General features: G+C 40.3%; 2 protein-coding genes across 8 annotated transcripts in view; both read right to left on the bottom strand.

Moving 5' to 3' along the window:
- Positions 1–11,532, bottom strand: part of LOC110493173 (equilibrative nucleoside transporter 1) — a 32,934-nt gene extending 21,402 nt beyond the window's left edge. Inside the window, exons 1-7 of one of the 5 annotated variants that reach the window (XM_036949819.1) lie at positions 11,515–11,532; positions 11,279–11,367; positions 6,992–7,079; positions 3,522–3,598; positions 3,001–3,082; positions 2,414–2,592; positions 1,346–1,485 (exon numbers count right to left, since the gene is read on the bottom strand). In XM_036949819.1, the coding sequence (XP_036805714.1) occupies positions 1,346–1,485; positions 2,414–2,592; positions 3,001–3,082; positions 3,522–3,547 (427 nt within the window). In that variant the 5' untranslated portion in view covers positions 3,548–3,598; positions 6,992–7,079; positions 11,279–11,367; positions 11,515–11,532. The other 4 variants (XM_036949820.1, XM_036949817.1, XM_036949821.1 and 1 more) reach the window with 4 other exon arrangements.
- Positions 11,533–17,303: 5,771 nt separating this feature from the next.
- LOC118940404 (equilibrative nucleoside transporter 1-like) overlaps positions 17,304–21,969 on the bottom strand; it is a 28,724-nt gene continuing 24,058 nt past the window's right edge. For all 3 annotated transcript variants that reach the window (XM_036949809.1, XM_036949808.1, XM_036949807.1), the window contains 2 exons: positions 19,130–19,329; positions 17,304–17,479 (listed from right to left, as the gene is read on the bottom strand). In XM_036949809.1, coding sequence (XP_036805704.1) covers positions 17,368–17,479; positions 19,130–19,329 — 312 coding nt within the window. In that variant the 3' untranslated portion in view covers positions 17,304–17,367. The remainder of the gene's footprint in view (positions 17,480–19,129; positions 19,330–21,969) is intronic.

The raw sequence follows: 21,969 nt of genomic DNA on the forward strand, positions 1-21,969 counted from the left end.
AACAATAATGTAAGCTTTCAGTTGATATAAGACACTTATATGTACATACATTTTTAAAATCCATAATATTTATGATTATTTATTTGAATTGCTAGCTAGCGGGACTCCTATCCCTAAGAAGATTCTTAAGATATATGTGTTGACTGAATTTAAGCAGCAAGTGATGTCTGCTAAATATTGGGGCAGTCATATACTATAGCCTCTGCACCTACTGTACATACAGATGAGTTACTCACTCATTCATGGCTTTGGATCAAAATAAATTAGTACCAACATTCTTTCTGATAGTCTTTAATAAAACATTTTTTGACTGTCCGCCTCATGACCGGCTGGAACGGAGTAAATGGAATGGCATCAGACACATGTGTTTGATGACATCTGTGAAGGAAGAATTATGTATTTACCTGATTTATAATAGTAAGACTTTTCTGTTCTACTAGTGTCTGTGTTTTTATGGTCATCACTCCAATAATCTGGGCGTATGGTCACCAGAGATGACTTGAGCTGACAAATTAGTTAAAGACTGCATTAAATAGACAATAATGTGTTTTACTAGAGATAGCTAAGGGAGTAGAACAATCCCTCATTGTCTTAAAATCATCTGGTAAACTAAATCAGGGTGGGGTTAAGACAACAACCCACGTGCAGATAATGACAGGATGAACCCAGAGTGGCTTATGATGCCCCAATCTGCATGGGATGTGTGGATCCAATCATGACTAAGCATTTTTAGTGTCAGCTAAAAATAGTATTCTGCATTTGTGTAAAGGTTAGGTTACTCGGTACAACACTCAAGGGTGTGGGGTCGACTAGGCTCACTATTGCAATAATTAATCGATATTGAATAAAGATGATTGTTTGAAGAAGTGACAAAGTCTCTCTCACTTGATTAGAATATTCCAAGACAAATCCCACCTATTCCACTCCAGCCATTACCACAAGCCCATTATCCCCAATTAAGGTGCGACCAACATTCTGCGTTGTGACTTCCCCCCTAAAACGAATACCTTACTTGTCATTCTTGCACTAACACTTGTCTTATCTTACAAGCACTGATTTTACTGATAGATGCTTTAGCGAGGAATGTTATTCTTTGCAATGACTGTGATATGTGATTGTTCTATCTACCTTAGTTGAATGCACTGACTGTAAGTCACCCTTGATAAGAGCGTCTGCTAATGAACAAAATGTAAAATCTTAAATAAAGACATACTACATTGAGGGTGTTGAGGACTAGTTCTACTTTCAGGACAACTCAGAGGATTGAAGGGGGGAAGATTTGACACGTTAAAAAGAGGGAGGAAGGAGGCAAAAAAGGGACACTAGAAAGGCCGCAAAAACTCACAGTTTATGATGACAATCTTGATCATGGTCAACGTGAAAAAGGGGAGGGGTGCCATCTCTATTTTAACCAAAATGGCTGTCAGAAGAAACACCACCAAAATCACTGCCAGGCTGCCCATGATCCGAAACTTCTGAGGAATCCTGTGAGTTAGAGAGTTGAAGTGAAATATCTGAGGTCAATCTTATGCTTATTACGAGTGTTTCTCCTGCCTAGTACACTTTTCACAGTGTACACATCAGGGCCAAGCTGAAATGCTGTAGTTGCCACTGTAGTTGCTGGAACCGTCCTAGAAAGGACAATGTGAAAATAATATATCTGCTCTAGTACAGTGCAGCTTGGGTCGGCAAGATAGTGTAAAAAGGGTACAATTGTCTAAGTTGAACCCCAAAGGAAATCTAAACATGCCTGCTCAATACATGCACACATTATCATATTAGATGTCCAGCAAAAGATTAAAGTCCTACTCCAGTCAAATATGGTCTATTATATTTGCAAGATACTTCTAGTGACTGCTCTCACAATGGAAATACATGTCCTCAAAGATGGAAGGCAGGTGGGAGGAGGAGAGATCAGGTGGGACCATTCTAGCCAATGAGTGGGCCAAAACTTCACATTTGTTGATTTTTAGCAATGTTCACGTAGACTTCATTGTGTGTTTTGGATAATTGTCTTGCTGCACGACCGAAACTACGCTTCAGCTTCAGCTCACAGACGAATGGCCTGACATTCTCCTGAAGAATTCTCTGATACAGAGCAGAATTCATGGTTCCTTCTATTAAGGCAAGTCGTCTAGGTACTAAGGCAGCAAAGCATACCCACACCATCACACTCCCACCACCATGCTTGACTGTTGGTATGAGGTTCTTACTGTGGAATGCAGTGTTTGGTTTTCGCCAGACATAACGGGACCCATCTCGCCCTTGTGCGTGTACATGACTGCATTTATACTTGGTATATTGTTTTTCAACAGGAAAAGGTAAAAGATAGCTGTAGTGCATCTTCAAGATGTCATTTTTGGAGTAGTGCTTTAATGCATTAGGAAAGATGTGGTTGGGGTGGTGGACAAACCTTTGATGCAGGACTGAGTTGAGACAGGTGAAGGCCAGTAAAGGCACCATGGCACAAAGTGTCATTACGTTATTGAACTTGGCCTCCAAAAGGCTACGGTTGTTCCCTTCTGCCCCGGTCCCATTGCCTGACAGGCTGGTGCCCATTTGGGAGGGGTCTCTGAGACGGCTGCTAAAATACTGTACAGACAGAGGACAGCCACTTAATTTTTGTTAATTGCTGATGTGTGGTGATAGTTCTGGCACAACATGTCTGCCATGCATCACCCTTGTGGGTGCTATACATCTTTAGTGGAAGAAATACAATAATATATAAAATATACAATTATGTGAAGCACATTGAGCATGCTATAAAATGCTATTTAATTTAAAACCATCATTAATTATTATAATGAGTAGATTAGGGGTTATCAGTACTTCTGTTAATAATCATTGGCTATCAAGAAGATCTGAAAAGTAAGACTTGAGACATATTTAGAAATTGATACAGACATTTCACTAAAAGCTCTGGCATTGTATCGTTGAAATATATTCTTTAATTATTCACAATCTTAAGGTAGATGATAAAAAAAATATTGTGTGCTCTACCATGGTGGCTGTCATAAAGAAGTTCCATGGCAGGAGCGTTCCTAAGCCCAGCATGAAAAATATCAGCCACACGCCATTGTTTCTTTTGGAGGACAGAGTAGAGGAAACTAGGGTTACAGACGTTATTTGTAATTTGACAAAAAATACCATATTATGTAGGCCCATAGAAATTATAAAGGTAGAATGGTAATTACTTGACTGTTATGATACAAAATGTGGGGGATTCAATTAAGCAAATTCTAGTCATTTCTGCAGGACTATGTGCAACCACTGGGGGAACCCTGGACGTCTGACTGACCTCAAGGTGAGCCCGCTAACCACAGTCCCTGAAGAGTTAACTCCCTTAGGGGAACTCGTAACACACTTCCAATCCAAAGGCTAACATAGCGGTTACATTACCATTTGGTGCAGAGAAGTAACCAAGTGTGTCACAGAAACTTGATACTGTATCTGAGGGCGCATTGTCAAAATGTGAAGATGTCACCATACACACTGAACACATAAAGGAGGCTGCTACTCACTTGTCTTTTGGCTCGTGGACGGTCATTATTTATCTTCAGTGATTACTATCACCCTTTTCCACACTTCAGCACCAAACCTGAAAGAAATGGGTTGGATTGAAAAACATTATGTTTTTTTCTCTTTAGTCATGTCGAGGAATACAAGAAAACAAACTCATATTATTGCATTTTATTTTATCAACTACATTAGAGAAAAAATGCAAAGAGGGTTTTAGGAACTTAAACTGGGCTAGTGGAATAAAAAAATGTATTTGAATGAATATGGGGCTATGAGATCTGAAAACTAGGGTTAGACTACATTTCCACAGTGCTGAAACTTCAATTGAATGACTGAAATGAAGATCTGCTGACTCTTTGCATGCTATTCAGTAGCATACTGACTAATAGCCTAGGCTACAGTTGTTTTTGCTCCTGTACAATGTAAGATTGATATTCGTAATATTACCAAACATCAAGGCATTAGACAGAGAGAGCATCATGCAATGTGATAATGAGAGATCAAAAACTTACAGCAACAGACTCAGTATCATCAACTACCCATTTCCAGACAGTTGTCAAGATCTTCTTATTTTTTAAAGTTGAGAGGTAGGCTAATGGACATTCTAAGAACTCAGATGTTGACTCCTCCCAAAATCAGGGAAGCCCTCACTCCACCCAGCACAACTATGTGTGCGTTTCAGAAGCTTATAGTGACTAACTGGCGCTATCTTAATGTCTACTCTGCCCCACAGCCTCCCGACACGCTTTTCCATATTCCCCACACTAAGGGGAAGAGAGCTGTGATGTATCAAAAGAATAACAACTTAAAATGAATAAGCTACATTATTTTTCTCTATCTGCTTAATAACTGTACGGGCCTCATTACATTTTCTATTGGGATCTGTAGGCTATAAAATCTCACAAGGTAGCCTACTCTGTTCAGTCTTAGGACAATACTGGTCAAAATGGATGGTCTGATTAGATTAATCATTCTAACAATATGCAATTCAACCTTATCAATAACTTCCTTACTTTACCTTTTTCATTGCCCTGTGTCTCTGGGGTGAAATAAATGAGAACCACACCTCCCTGTCTCTCTCTATCACTCTCTCTGTGTCCCTCCATCTCTCTTTCTGTCCCCCTTCTCTCTCTCTGTCCCTCCCTCCCTCTCTCTCTGTCCCTCCCTCACCCAGGCATGCACATTCACAGACCTTTTTTCTTTAAAAACCGTCTCCTTTTCTCAAATTTAGCCTAGGTCTTGTGTTCCTCTGGTTAGCAAATGCAACTCAGCAAGTGCTCTACTCCCTGCACTTAAGGGGCTTGAGCGTCAGCAGTAGAGCACTCACATATGCCACGCTACACATGTATCAAGACAATTATGTGTTGCACAAAAGTACTGTGCATGTAGTAGGCTAGGCTATAATGATCAGTCAGACAGGGTGCAGATGTAAAAATCTAAACAAATAGTTTAGGTGTATAAATGCAATAACCCTACCTTCCAAGCCTCTAAACATTACACGGTAAGCAAATGAGTATAGAGCCCACTACCATTTGGTCAACCAATAGCCTATGTACAGCCTTGTCTACACTGTGCAAAATCAGGAAAACTCTCTCTTAAAAACACATGAACTGTGCACTAAAATCCAAATGCATTGTTGGTCTACAGCACACAGTACACTGTACCATGACGTGCAAGGCATCAATGTTGCATAATTCTACATACATTTTCCTGGCGCAGTTGTATTTACACAGACCGTAGCTCCAAATCAAACATATACAACTATCTCAAGTCAGTAGGAGTAGTCATGTCTGACGCAACAGAATGGAATGATGTTGCTGGCAGGATTGAGTTGAGAGAAAGCTGTGTGATGTTAAGCAGGACCTAGGAGTTAGGCCTACAGTGTCTCCTGACCCCTCCTGTCTCAGCCTCCAGTATTTATGCTGCAGTAGTTCATGTGTCGGGGGGCTAGAGTCAGTCTGTTATATCTGGACTATTTCTCCTGTCTTATCCGGTGTCCTGTGTGAATTAATGTATCCTTTCTCTAATTCGCTCTCTCTTCCTTTCTCTCTTTCTGAGGACCTGAGCCCTAGGACCATGCTTCAGGACTACCCGGTCTGATGACTCCTTGCTGTTCCCAGTCCACCTGGCCGTGCTGCTGCTCCAGTTTCAACTGTTCTGCCTGCGACTATGGAACCCTGACCTGTTCACCGGATGTGCTACCTGTCCCAGACCTGCTGTTTTCAACTCTCTAAAGACAACAGGAGCGGTAGAGATACTCTGAATAATCGACTATGAAAAGCCAGCTGACATTTACTCCTGAGGTGCTGACCTGTTGCACCCTCAACAACCACTGTGATTACCATTATTTGACCATGCTGGTCATTTATGAACATTTGAACATCTTGGCCATGTTCTGTTATAATCTCCACCCGGCACAGCCAGAAGAGGACTGGCCACCCCTCATAGCCTGGTGCCTCTCTAGGTTTCTTCCTAGGTTTTGGCCTTTCTAGGGAGTTTTTCCTAGCCACCGTGCTTCTACACCTGCATTGTTTGCTGTTTTGGGGTTTTAGGCTGGGTTTCTGTACAGCACTTTGATATATCAGCTGATGTAAGAAGGGCTATATAAATACATTTGATTTGATAAAGGATTTTAGGGGTTGCTTTGCAAAGACGTGGCAGTCCTTGTGAAATATCAAAATGTGTTAGTGTAACAGTATAACTTTAGACCGTCCCCTCGCCCGTAACCGGGCGCGAACCAGGGACCCTCTGCACACATCAACAACAGTCACCCACGAAGCATCGTTACCCATCTATCCACAAAAGCCGCGGCCCTTGCAGAGCAAGGGGAACTACTACTTCAAGGTCTCAGAGCAAGTGACGTCACTGATTGAAACGCTATTTAGCGCGCACCGCTAACTAAGCTAGCCGTTTCACTAGCTCAACGATGGACGAATGCCACACCCAAGCAAAATAACATTTACCCTATTGAATACAAGGTACATGCGGTACAATTTTTTGTGAAAGTAAGTAGAGATTTTTTGAAAGAAAACCTCAAATCATGAGGGAGGCTCCCCTATTCTTTTTTAATCCAAACTGAGATAAATAGTAGCCTAATCATGGCTAGGATAACTCTTAGAGAATGTTAAGTGATGAGCAATTGTGGTTGATCTTGCCTATCCAAAGACTAATACAAAAAAGTAGGCCTAATATTTAATAATAGGCCTCATTTTGTACATCATTTAAGTAGCCTAATCTTTAACAACAAATGTGTTATTGCGTTCTTAGCATTGGCCAGTTTTGGTCTCTGACCTCCTCGCTATAGACTGTTTCATCGTTATCGGTGTATCATCAGAAAACTTAATGATGGTGTTGGAGTCGTGCTTGGCTACGTAGTCATGGGGAAACAGGGAGTACAGGAGGGGACTAAGCACACACCCCTGATGGGCCCAGGTGTTTTCAGTATCGGCGTGGCAGTTTTGTTGTTACATACCCTTACCACCTGGGTCAGGAAGTCCAGGATCCAGTTGCAGATGGAGGTGTTTAGTCCCAGGGTCAGCACTATGGTGTTGAACGCTGAGCTGTAGTCAATAAACAACAAGTCAGAATAAGATCGTCTGCTAAATTACCAAAATGTAAATGTACATTTGTGTGTATAGGCCTGTTCTTTGTCATCTAGGTAATTGTATCAGTTTAAACTTAGGCTCCAGATATGTCAGCAGATATGTCATACAATATTTAGACCCAGTTGAATTAAGATATTGTGCAAAAACACACTGTTACTCTTCTTTACAAAATATCATTGAGGGTTCAAATGAGAACCACTAAGCCTGAGCTCCAGCTGAAGACGGTGGGGTTATTTTGAAGAATAATTTAGGCTACTGTCATGTTAGGCTAATTATTATTGCTGATGACAAGCATACCCATAACACCATGCAGTTACCACCATGATTGAAAATATGAAGAGTGGTGCTCAGGGATGTGTATCGTTGGATTTTCCCCAAACAAAATGATTTGTATTCAGGACAAAAAGCTTATTTCTTTTGGTAGCACTTATTTGTTTTTCCTTTGCCTCCAACCCCTTTCCATGCGTGGAACGGATGTGGGTGGGGCAGGGTCTACATAAGGATGCTAAATGTAAAAAATTCACAAAAGCTCTGACGAAGGCCGTGAGGCCGATACATAAACTTATTAAATATCAGTGATACTACCAAGAGCAGTGTGTGGTTTCCTTTGTCCTTCATCTTGTTCAACTGTTGCCATGCACCTGCAAAGAGATTGCTCAGATGTGTGAGTGCCTTTTGAATTTTATATTTGACTGACTCGAAAATTACTACAAAATATGTGGGCTAAAAAAACTAGCAAAACAATGTTAGCTGACATGGGCTAGTTGGTCTGGACATTTCCATGAATAGCTCTCTAAAGGTATACAATGACTGACATGACGAGAGGAAAACTGATGATGCACTCCCCAATTTCGAAATTGCACCTTGGGCATTCTACTATTACAACTTTTAAGCCGGACTAAGTTTAGGGGGGGGGACCACTGCGCCCCCCTGCCGACCATTCTCGCTCCACAGTTTGGGAGCCACTGTTCTAGAGAATACAGACCATTTCCAATGCATATTTTGAGTTTTGTGGACATGCACCATATAATGACAAATTCTGAATCCAGATGCGTCTTTTAGATATTTATAATATTACTCAGAATATCACACATGGACATTTCTTGATATGGACTCAGAACTGATATTTGAAAATAACAGAAGCTTTAACCTGACAAAAAAATTAGATATTGGCAAAACAAACTAACAGTTAAAACTAGGTAAATAAATAAACAAACATATCTAGCAATGGCACAATGAAGTCACAGTCAATTGTGTGGCGACAACGGTTTCTCAGAATCGTATCCCTCTAACCCACAGTCCTCTCAGCACATTCAAGATATGAAACTTCTCTGGGCTGAGGTCCATATCCGGATCTTGAAAGCACATTTTGAAAGCACATTTTTTGGTGCATTTCTGAGTTTCCAGAACATGGTCAATAATTTAACAATGTGAAATCCATATTTTTCTTACATGCACAAATCGTTTGTGGATTCCCTCCGGATATCATACATGGTATGGCCGGATATTGACTCATTAGACATAAGCTTATGTGGACATCTTATTTTAAAAAAAAAATACTGACAGTAGGCCTACATAGTATATTTGTGACTCGTTTCAGGAAACTATGCATATGTCGCGAGTAATAGTCTGTAACTATTACATGTCCCCTCTGAGGTTGCCCTTATCTTGATCTAGTATATGACCTAAGAGGCTCACTGTCTCGGTGAGCTTGTCCAGGAGGGAGTGTATTTGAGATGGGTGTATCTAGAATTTAAAATTGATATATGCCATTGGATGAGGTAATGTTTTGGTCCGAAGTGGTACCAAGAACGAGATAAGGAACTTAGTTTAGGAGACCAAACTGAACAATAATTTATAGCTAATGCTATCTAGCTATGGGATACTCCTCTTTCAAGTAAAATGTTCTTTGTGTAATGTTCCTAAGATCTGTTATTCGTCATGTGAGTTGAGATGGGTGTGTCTTGGCTATAAATGATACTAAGAACTGTTTTGTAAGCACTCTCAGATCAATTAATTTATAGACACTGAATTGATCTGAGAGTCACAGGGCTATGGTGAAGCTCATAATTAAAGATGGACTTTATAATATGACTCTGACTTGTGTGTGGTTTGCTCTCTCCTTATTTGGTAATACAGGAAATTTCCACGACACTGTATTCTGAGCTGAAGAGCTCTTGGAGAAGTCCTTGTTGCCTGCGCTGCAGTTTCTCTTTTACGCAATTGATTATTCCTGTGCTAGTTGGATTTTACAAGATCATGTCACATTTATTCTTCCCCCTTAAATAGACAAGTATATTTTTCAATGACTAGTTATAGGAGAGAATGTAATGCATATTATTGCTGGCTAAAAAGGTGTTGTTTGCATACACTAGAAACGTTCCTTTAGCATGCCTAGTTTACGACTACAATGAGTTTTCTTTTACATAATCAGGCTGTGAAATATTTTCTGATACTCTTGCTGTTGAAGTGCACAAGAAGCGAGAGTCAGATTTGAATTATCACTGTTAAAATGAAATGTGTGACTTGATTTTAAGGAATATTTGATGGCATTTTAACATGTAACAAAATATTATGTAAGGCTCTATGCATGCCAGCACAATGCATCACCGGGGGCAAACTACCTGCCCTCCAGGACACCTACTCCACCCGATGTCACAGGAAGGCCATGAAGATCATCATGGACAACAACCACCCGAGCCACTGCCTGTTCACCTCGCTATCATCCAGAAGGCGAGGTCAGTTCAGGTGCGTCAAAGCAGGGACCGAGAGACTGAAAAACAGCTTCTATCTCAAGGCCATCAGACTGTTAAACAGCCACCACTAACATTGAGTGGCTGCTGCCAACATAGTGACTAAACTCCAGCCACTTTAATAATGGAAATGGATGGAAATTGATGTAAAAAATGTATCACTAGCCACATTAAACTATGCCACTTTGTTTACATACCCTACATTACTCATCTCATATGTATATACTGTACTCGATACCATCTACTGCTGCTTGCCTATGCCGTTCAGTACCATCACTCATTCATATATATCTTTATGTACGTATTCTTTATCCCTTTACACTTGTGTGTATAAGGTAGTAGTTGTGGAATTGTTAGGTTAGATTACTCGTTGGTTATTACTGCATTGTCGGAACTAGAAGCACAAGCATTTCACTACACTCGCATTAACATCTGCTAACCATGTGTATGTGACAAATACAATTGGATTTGATTTGATTTAGTACACATGAGCATTCCGAGTGGAAATCATTAACTGGATTGATAAAGATATAGACCATGAGTTTTTGCCCTGGATGAAATAGCTGAAGGACTTCAACGTGCAAACAGGAAAACCTTTATTGTACTTCCCTTGAACGAAATGTAAAAAAGCTAATTAAAAGCTCTTACTTCCCAAACATCAGCTATATCAATATTGTGTCATAAAACAATATGTGTCATTATAGAGTGATCAGACAAGTCTTAAGTGTTATTGACTGTACGATTGTTTATCCCATGTGTACGTTGTTTTTGTCGCACTGCTTTGCTTAATCTTGGCCAGGTCGTAGTTGTAAATGAAAACTTGGTCTCAACTGGCCTACCTGGTTAAACGAAAGTGATTTACATTTTTTAAAATTAAGTATTGTTGTCAAAATGTAATTCATGGAGGAAGGATAAAGCTTTATCTTGTTGTATACAACATGTTGCCATATTTTTGATACTTGCTTTAGCTCTCTGTCAAAGTCTACTAATGTGCAATCATTAATACAATAAATCCATGTAGATGTCAGCTGCAGTTAAACGATATTCAACAATGTATGCTGTGTAGAATTACTTGTCCACTGTCACTCACAATAACAGGCGACAATAATTACACATAACCAAACAATAAGACACTACAGTAGAGGAAAAGTTGCTGAAACATGCAGAATGGAGCTAATTGTCCATATTATTGATCATTGCTGGACTGACAAATGTGTCCACATGGTGTGAGAAAAGCTAAACGGTCTAGTTGTGCTTTACTTTGTACTGTTATTCTAAGATAGGTGTTGGTGAGTGTGTGGTCTTTCTAAATATGGCAAACTGAGGAAAGATTATGTCTCTAAATTATACAAATCATTTGACTAAAAGTAAATAAACTAAAGGAAAGGTGTAAACACTTACTTGCAATCGTCTGTCAGAACTATGTTCACCGGCGAGCGATGTCTCAACAGCTGAAGTTCAAAGACCAATAGGGACTTATCTGAAGTGATCTGTGTTCAATGGGAGTGGTAAAAAAGACAACAACCTCAATAATGACTAATGACTGAAATATTTGCATTACATTATATTTAATCTACCTAGTATGGAATAAATAGAATAGCCCCAAAATTGCAAGCATCAAGTTAAATCAAATGCACCTTGAACACAAACATTGGAAGTTGTTTTAAATATTTAACCAGGTCGGCTAGGGACTCTTCTACTGCATGTCATGCAATCACTAAAACATTCCATTCAACATCTGTCATTCTTTCTCACTTTGTTTTACCAAATCCTTATTGATGTCAACAAAACATGATTTAAATTAAAGTCAAAGTTGTGCGTCCATATATCAAGTTAGGTTTTGGGCTCTCATTTAAAGTCACAATCTGGATTTTGTTTTGTTTCAGACCAATTTGCTGGGAAAATGAATCATATGGCCACTTTCCTGCCATTAATTTTTGTCCCACGAGCACAAGTAGCCAAGAGAGTTAGCTCATTAGATTAGTCGTAACAGGAAAAACTGTTGCATTGTCTTGTGAAAATCTGAGTTGAAATGTATTTGGCTAAGGTGTATGTAAACTTCCGACTTCAACTGTATTACCTCAATTACCTCGACTAACCCCGTACCCTTGCACATTGACTCGGTACCGGTACCCCTTTAATATAGCCTCTATATAGCCGTACTTGTTATTTTATTGTGTTACTGTTTTTCCTTTAGTTTATTTAGCAAATGTTTCTTACTTACTTTAAAGAAAATTGTTGGCTAAGGGCTCGTAAGTAAGCAGTTCACAACAAGGTTGTATGCGGCGCATGTGAAAAATACAATTTGACTTGATACATGTAGTTTAGTTATCATTAAACACTTTACTTACAATTATGAAGTGGTATTAGTTGTTAAAAGCATGTATGAGCCTTTATGATTAGGATAAGGCTTATAATATGTTATCTATTTGTGTGGCAAACAACTCAAACTGTCTTTACATGGTAATGTAGAATACAAATATTGAGTGTTGTGATGCTGAGGGCAAAATTCCATTGAACCAACATTGCAGTATCATATAAAAGTTCCCACAACAGATTGGGGTTCTGTAAAGAACAGAACACAAAAAAACAGGCAGACCTGCCCTCAGGTAGCTGATTCTTTTACAGACGTGATCAACAGAGGAGGCTGGTTTGACTCCGTTCCATTGATTCCTTTACAAACATTAACTGTAACTGGCCAACCACTGTTCCTTCTCTAGTGTTCTTCACCCAGCCATTAAAAACTTCTTAGGGCTGAGATCCCGTTAACGGGATCGATATGACAACAGCCAGTGAACGTGCAGGGCGCCAAATTCAAACAACAGAAATCTCATAATTACAATTCCTCAAACATACAAGTATCTTATAACATTTTAAAGGTAATATTGTTGTTAATCCCACCACAGTGTCCGATTTCAAATAGGCTTTACAGCGAAAGCACCACAAACGATTATGTTAGGTCAGAGCCAAGTCACAGAAAAACACAGCCATTTTTCCAGCCAAAGAGTGGAGTCACAAAAATCAGAAATAGAGATAGAATTAATCACTAACCTTTGATGATCTTCATCAGATGACACTCATAGGACTTCATGTTACACCATACATGTATGTTTTATTCGATAAAGTTTATGTTTATGTAGAAAAATCTCAGCATACATTGGCACGTTATGTTCAGTAGTTCCAAAAACATCCGGTGATTTTGCAGAGAGCCACATATGTGTCACATATATCAATTTGCATTTGGTACCTTTGTCACGTTCTTTCAAAATCGAAACCCCACACAGACAAACCCCACACAGACAATTAATTATCTGTAAGGTCCCTCAGTCAAGCAGTGAATTTCAAACAGATTCAACCACAAAGATCAGGGAGGTTTTCCAATGCCTCACAGAGAAGGGCACCTATTGGTAGATGGGCAAAAAAAGCAGGCATTGAATATCCATTTGAGTATAGTGAAGTTATTAATTACACTTTGTGTATCAATAAACCCAGTCACTACAAAGATACAGGCGTTCTTCCTAACTCAGTTCCCGGAGACCCGGAGACCACTCAGGGATTTCACCATGAGGCCAAAAGTGACTTGAAAACAGTTACATAGTTTAATGGTTGTGAAGTTGTCCGAAAAAAAAATGCATCTAACAACGCCCTTAAGATGTTCTACGAGTGGTCTGAGGCAGTCGGTAAATAACAGGTTTTCAAGTGCAACTTCAGTAATGATAGTTTTGGGACACAGCTTGGATATTTAACAATGCTTAACGTTCAAATAGTTCTGAGCCTTGGCAATGAGCTCGTGCTATGTTCGATTAAGGTTTCACTTGCTTTCTATGATCCATATAACACTAGTCTTGTGCATTAATGTTTGATCATTGCCGTACTGCTCTTTTTCTGATAGTCTTCCATTTACTTGTAGATAACAACCCTCAATTATTTGTATTATTTCATTCATTCATTTGAAGTGGCGGCTGCATGCATGCAATGCTGGGTCAAGCCTATTTCGTAAAATTCCAACCACGTTCATTGATAAATGGTAACCCAATTTAACAAATCACACACAAAAAAGTACTTGTGTCATGCAATTAAAATAAACAAAAATTTAATTTCCTTATGCAGAAAAAATGTGTACACCCCTACCTTTACCATCACCTAAAGTGGCTAAAATTAGGATCGGGTGCACCAAAACAGGTGCAAATGATTAGGAAATCAATAGATTACCCTGGGAGGGTCCCACCTTCCAGAAAGTTTAGAAACTTGGTCTGCTTTGGTCTGAGTGTGGTAACATCATGCAAATATCAAAATATCCTCAGAAGAAAGATTATTGATGTCCGTGAGTCTGAGAGGCATTACAATCCATTTCCAAGCAATTCAAAGTGCATCGTTCCATTGTCCGATGGATCATCTACAAATTGAGAAAATTACAGACCACTGGCAATCTACCTAGGACAGGTCGTCCGACCAAATTCAGCTGACCGAAAGATGCTCATACAAGTCTCGAAGAACCCCAGGGTAACATCAAGGCATCGACAGAACTCTCTTGCCACAATCAATATCGAAGTGCTGTCAGAAAGAGACTGCACAAATTTGGCCAACATGGGAGGTCAGGAAGGAAGAAGTCTCTGCTTTCAAAAAGGAATATCAAGAGAAACTGACGTTTGCCAGACAACACCTGGGTAAAGACCAAAACTACTGGAACAATGTGCTCTGGACAGATGAGTGAAAGGTGGAGTTTTTTGGCCTCAATGCTGTGGTGAAAACAAAATACTGCCTTTGAACAGAAGAACTTCATACTAACCGTAAAGCATGGAGGAGGTGGCATTATGGTTTGGGACTGCTTTGCTGCCTCAGGGCCTGGCCAACTTGCCATCATTTAGTCAAACATGAATTCTATTATATACCAGGCCGTGCATGCAAGAAATCCTTCGAACGTGACAGTACTGTAAAGAAGAGTGGGAAAAAATTCCTCCCAGTCGATATAAGAGATTGATAGACAGTTCAAAGAAATTGCTACAATAAATTATTTCAGCCAAAGGAGGCAACACCAGCTATTGAAGCTAGGGGTGGACTTATTTTTCCGCACTATTGTTCCTCATCTCCTCCTACTGTAAAGTAGGCTTTTAAAGGCTGCTAATCATACTGTCATAATTTTAAGTAAAACCATACTGTTTTTGTGACACTCCATTAAGACATTAACAATACACTACCGTAAGCAACGTTTTAAAAAATCATGGCGATATGGCAGTTTGCAACGACAGTCATTGTAACAAAGCTCTTTGTGTAATTTCTTAACAAAAATGGAGGCTGTCAGGGCCTCCCGGGTGGCGCAGTGGTTGTACTGCAGCGCCAGCTGTGCCATCAGAGTCCCTGGGTTCGCGCCCAGGCTCTGTCGTAACCGGCTGCGACCGGGAGGTCCGTGGGGCGACGCACAATTGGCCTAGCGTCGTCCGGGTTAGGGAGGGATTGGTCGGTAGGGATCTCCTTGTCTCATCGCGCACCAGCGACTCCTGTGGCGGGCCGGGCGCAGTGCGCGCTAGCCAAGGTTGCCAGGTGCACGGTGTAGCCTCCGACACATTGGTGCGGCTGGCTTCCGGGTTGGATGCGTGCTGTGTTAAGAAGCAGTACGGCTGGTTGGGTTGTGTATCGGAGGACGCATGACATTCAACCTTCGTCTCTCCCGAGCCCGTACGGGAGTTGTAGCAATGAGACAAAAAGCTACTACAACAATTGGATACCACGAAATTGGGGAGAAAAAGGGGTAAAGAAAAAAATAAAATAAAAAATAAAAAATGGAGGCTGTCAAAATGACCATGGCCTGGAGCTGATTTGGCTTTGTCCATGTTTTTGTCAGCTCGTTAGGGCACATGACTAAAGGTAGACTCAGTGAGATGACGTTGCATGCCCAAAGTAAACACTATATCAGGTACATTTACACAACAACTAAGAGTGTTGATGGACAAGGCTAAAATGATTTTGTTTTGACCCCCCAGCTGTTTTGGTCCCATTGTGGCAGCGTGATGTGCCCCCATGCACATGCACAGATACCAGAGAAGGCTGTGAGAGGAGCTATAGTAGGACGGGATGAAACGGTATCCAACCACATGTTTGACTCCCATCTATTCCATTCCAGCCATTACAATGAGCCCGTCCTCCTATAGGTCCTCCCACTGGCAGATTCATGCTCATCTCAATATCTGACGTGCTGCTCGTTGCAATGTTATCTCGCTGAGTCGATCTTACTGCACATCACTTTCTTGTAGGGATTGTGTTATTCATGATTAATGCTACAATGCTACAATGCTACTTAATATATATAATATAATGTTTGCATACTCTACATTACTCATCTCATATGTATATGTATATACTGTACTCTATATCATCCACTGCATCTTTATGTAATACATGTATCACTAGCCACTTTAAACTATGCCACTTTGTTTAGATACCCTACATTACTCATCTCATATGTATATACTGTACTCGATACCATCTACTGTATCTTGCCTATGCCGTTCTGTACCATCACTCATTCATATATCTTTATGTACATATTATTTATCCCTTTACACTTGTGTGTATAAGGTAGTAGCTTTGGAATTGTTAGGTTAGATTACTCGTTGGTTATTACTGCATTGTCGGAACTAGAAGCACAAGCATTTCGCTACACTATCATTAACATCTGCTAACCATGTGTATGTGACAAATAAAATTTGATTTGATTTGATTACACTGTATATTTCACTCATACTGATTAAATATATTTGCCAATAAATGACGTATATAGCCATAAATTGTGTTTGCTTTGTATTGAGCAAATTTTTAAAAAAATCACCTTTATTTAACTAGGCAAGTCAGAACAAATTCTTATTTTCAATGAGGGCTTAGGAACAGTGAGTTAACTGCCTTGTTCAGGGGCAGAATTACAGATTTTTACCTTGCCAGTTCGGCATTTCAATCTTGCAACGTTTCGGTTACTAGTCCAATGCTCTAACCACTAGGCTCCCTGCCACCCCATGGCTTCATAAGGATTCATGGCTTCATAAGAATTCAAATTGGAATACTACAGAATCAAAAAGGGAAGCACTGAATTGCATGTGATCTCCCATGGATAGCAGGAACCTGTAGATGCCTAATTTCACAAATGCTTTACTTAATTCAGTTTTAGTTAGTTTGGTAGCTTTCAAACAAAATAATCCTCACACTACCGGCTGTTAAAGGTAATGTTCCTGTGTTCACGGAGACCGCATTCACGGTAAACGCTGTATATGTCGGTACAATCGGAAAATTACCTTTAAATAGCGCATAGCCAACAAAGTGCTATCAGTTTGAATCCTGGCCTTGAGCTGCGTACCACCTTTCGTTCTTTGGAAGACCAGATTTGAGGTGAATCAGTATCGTTTGTTTAAAAAAGAGACAAATACATTTAAATTTGTTACCATGCAAGTTTTATAGGTCAATTTGGGGTTTTGGGGTCATGTTCTCTACAGGGCGCCATTTTAGACCAGGCCTCTGAAGAGGAATGAGAGGGATGCTCCCAGAGCTAAACCCAGGGACAAGAAGAAGGCCATAATGGCTCCAGCTGTCTCCGCTTCATGAGCAGCAACTTTTCTGTGGAGAGAGAGAATGACAGCCGATCAGGTGTGGTAAGATTTTTGGTGCAACCTCATTTCTGTCAACCTTGGAGACATTTTTCTCTCGTAATGACCCTTGCAACGTGAGTAAACTAACCATAACATTTTAAATAGACAGGAGTTCCAAAAATGAAATGAAAGCCATTTTTCTCAGTTCCACGCTATGAGCAGTTAATGCCTTTTTGCTTGGTAGTACAGAATTGCTTAGCGTTTACCATGTGTGTTATGCCTCGTCCTTCTAACAGACATTGTGACTTTAATAATTATCCCCCTATTTCTAAACTTTATTTGCCTAGCTAAAATGTTTGAATCCTTGACTAATGCTCAGCCAAGATCTTTCTTTACTTCAAAATCTATTCTAAATGTGCATCAGTCGGGCTTCAGACCAGGGCATAGCACCTTCTCGGCAGCATCACTGGTTTTAAATGATGGAGTAAATTGTTTGGATAGGAAGAAACAGTGTGCTGCTCTATTCATTGACTTGTCTAAAGCGTTCAACACTGTCGATAGATCTTTACACATTCAAAAAAGTTATCTGAATCTGGATCAGGTGACTGGTAATTGGGTTATGGTGCCCACATTGATCGTGTCCCTGCTTATAAATATCTGGGCATCTGGATTGACAAAAATGCATCTTTTAAAAAGCATATGGATGAGTTGAGAATAAAAATGGGCTTCTTCTTTAGAAATAGATAATGACTCTTTCTGAACAGCAGAAAGCAGATCAATCAGTCAACTTTCCTGCAATTGCTAGACTACAGTGACACCATTTATACGACTGCAGGTGCCACTACACTGAAACCATTTAATTCAGTTTACCACACCACACTTCACTTTATTACAGGTGACAGGTTCAGTACACATCATTGCATTCTATTGCAGAAAGTAAGCTGTCCGTCTCGTAGATCGATACACTGCTCTCTTTTTGTTTATATAGCCCTCTTGCACAAACGTCCACCGTACCATACTTCACTGTTCAATTATACGAGTCACCAGACCTGATCACAGGGTCCCGTTGATCTCTACAGAACTGGGGAAATTAGCATTCAGTTATTTTGCACCCTGTGTATGGAATGATCTGCAGACCTCTGCACCCTGGTGCTCCGTTACCTCTAGGGCAGTTCAATTTAGTAAGATGTTTTATTGTCACATACACCAGATGGGTGGAGTGATATGTGTTGTTTTACAGGGTCAGCCATAGTAATACAGCACCCTTGGAGCAAATAAGGGTTGAGTGCCTTGCTCAAAGGAATATCGACATATTTTTGACCTTGTCGGCTCGGGTATTCAAACCAGCGACCATTCGGTTACTGCTCTAACCGCTAGGCTACCTGCTCCTTGTTGAGGAATGTGAATTGCTTTTCTTAAATTGATTATAAATATTATGTCATTATTACGTTGTGTTTGTATAATTTGTATAATTTGTGTACTTTCAAAATAGGCCTAGCTCTCAATGGGATTTCTCTGTTAATAAAGAAATGTTGTATTTTTACTAATCCCTTCTATGTCAAATTTTAGATAGCAAATGGTTAGTTTGCTCACAGCGTGAGTCATTGTGAGAGTAAAATGTTGCCCGGTACCTTGAAAGTTTATCTATTTGGGTTTGTGCCCAGGCAAGAGGTCTTACTTGGGCCCAAAGCACATGCAAAGGCTGGCCAGGTATCCATTGGAAAAGGCAAAGACTATCATGAAGACGATGAACCAGGCGTCGTGTTCAAAGAAGATAGGCAGGTTGTAGCGGGGCTGAACATTGCACAGCATGAAGAGCGGCACGAAGATCACACGGGCCACCAGAAGAATGGGCACCAGTTTGCTGTCCTTCCCAGGCTGAAAGTAGAGGGATGCCAGACACACCACATTCACATTCAATGAAAAGCACTCAAGTGCATGTTCAATAAAACATTGCTGCTGTGTATGTTTTAAGCCGGTCACCACAAGATAAGGTAGTTATTTATATTCAGGGTAGTTCAGTGTTGACCTGTATTTTTCTCTCAGATGGTAAATTTACCACGTCAGTAAAGGCTTATGGGTAACCTTTATTGTTCTGATTCTTCAACATCACAGATTTTGTTTGCAAAATCAAGTATATTTATCTTCAAGGGATTTCTTTTTTTTTTGTGGGGGGGTGGAGCAGTAAGCAACTGATGAATAGTACGTTAGTCTAGCCCCTTCTATACTAATGACCATGGGTCCTGTACTGATCTTGTCACAATACTGATTGTCCTCACATTTTCAGAAATATGTCTGCACCTGTTATTAAATTGTGTTTCTTATCCTCAGATCCTCAAAAAGTTCTACATCTGCACCGTTGACTGGCTCCATCACCGCTTGGTACGGCAACCGCAAGGCATTCGACTGCAAGGCGCTACAGAGAGTGCTGAGTACGGCCCAGTACATCTCTGGGGCCGAGCTCACTGCCAACAAGGACCTCTATACCAGGAGGTGTCAAAGGAAGGCCAAACAATTGTCAAAGACTCCAGCCACCCAAACAATAGACTGTTTTCTCCGCTACTGCAAGCGGCCCCAGTGCACCAAGTCCGAAACTTGAACAGCTTCTACCCCAAAGCCATAAGACTGCTAAACAAGACTGCTAAATAGCTAATCAAATGGCTACCCGGACCACCTGCATTGACCCTTTTTTCACTAACGTTTGCACTGACTCTATGCACAGACACTGGACTCTACCCACACCCTCACACATACTGACACCCCAACACACACATACACTACATATGCCCCCCCCCCTCCCCACACACACACACTCACTTTCACACCCACAACATACTCTGTTGCCTCTGTCTATTATATATCCTGTTGCCTAGTCACTTTACACCTTCCTATATGTACATAGCTACCTCAATTAACTTGGTACTTGTACTCCCTGTATATAGCCATGTTATTTTTACTCATTATTGTTATCCACTGTCTATTTATTCCTGGTGTACATATTTATAAAAAAAACAAGTCTATCTTTAACTCTGTATTATTGTAAAAGGACCCGTAAGTAAGCATTTCACTGTTAGTCTACACCTGTTGTTTATGAAGCATGTGACAAATAACATTTTATTTCTATCCATCCACTGTGACATTTGCAACATTCATTTGACATGCAATATCGACCGTCCCATAGAGAATGAATGTGTTGGGACGGAACACACAGCTTTTCTCAGACAGTCGAAATCATGAATCCGCATTATTTTTATGGATGTATTAAAATAAACGTCAATAGAAAAACTGGTAGAATTTTTTTTACAATCTGTCACAACCCGACCGTTGCTGAAGTGCACGAGATGAAGAGTAGAACTGAATTGAAAAGGAATCTCAGCACACTCGAGATCAATGCACAATTTTAAATGTATTTAGGCTTAGCTTTGGGTCGTCGGACTTTCATCGGAGGATACAAAAACACACAATGACTGGCCACATATAGGCAACGTTGCAATCAGATGTGATGAGCAACACCCGTGTACAACAAACACCAGGATGCACATCAGTAATCAATTATCTCAGAAAAAGTGTGACTTATTTGAGAGTTTATATTGTCTATATGTGGCCTCTGTCAGTGTGTTTTTATATGCTCTGATGAAGGTTTGACGACTGAAAACTCAGCCTAAAGTGAAAATTGTGCATTGATCCTCAGTGTGCGGAGATTCCTTTTCATTTACAAAAAAACAGGTCAAACAACACGAAATGCAGCTAGTTGCGGTCTTTCCCGCTTCAGTTTGAGGTGATTGTGTTAGCTGTGTAGTTCGCGAGCTAACAAAGGGGAAGAGCCTCCATAGAAAATATTATTGTTTGACGTAGCAACCTTTTAATCAAACAAACGACCAGTCGGATGGGCTGGCAACGATGTCATTCAAACGAATGACCAGTCGAAATAGCTGGCAACAATGCAAATCGAACGAACTACCAGTGGGCATGGGTAGCAACGTCTGGACTATATCTTCGTGGAAGTACTATGAATAAACCAAATTTGTAATTAAAATATTATATGTTCATAATTATTTTAATATGTTGGTAACTGTTGTATAAAAGTGATAATAGCTTTGAAGCCGTGGTATATAGAATTTATTGGCAAGGTTTGCTGGCCCTCGACTTCATCTCGGGCCTAACACCCGTGTCTGGTTACAGGATCCAGGGGACACAGCTTCCTACTACACTGTAGGACCATTTGAAAAACAATTGAGGGGTTGGACATGTCGAGAGATGAGTCCTTATTGGTCCGTTATGTCACATGCTTCTGTCTATAACAGAATGGGTGCTTCCCCATTATTTAGATCATCTTTGCTACCACCGATTTTTGGAACGATACATCTATGGACAACTGCAAAAGTGTTGCTACTGCTCTCAAAAACATTGCTGCCCTGAATGTAGCTGGTGCTATCGACAAAGCTCAGTGGGCAAAAGTTTAAGGAGAGAGAACTTTCTGGAGGAAAATGTAATGCTGAGATGAGCGTGGATAAGGCT

The sequence above is a fragment of the Oncorhynchus mykiss genome, chromosome 17 (assembly GCF_013265735.2).
Source record: "Oncorhynchus mykiss isolate Arlee chromosome 17, USDA_OmykA_1.1, whole genome shotgun sequence".
NCBI lineage: Eukaryota > Metazoa > Chordata > Actinopteri > Salmoniformes > Salmonidae > Oncorhynchus > Oncorhynchus mykiss.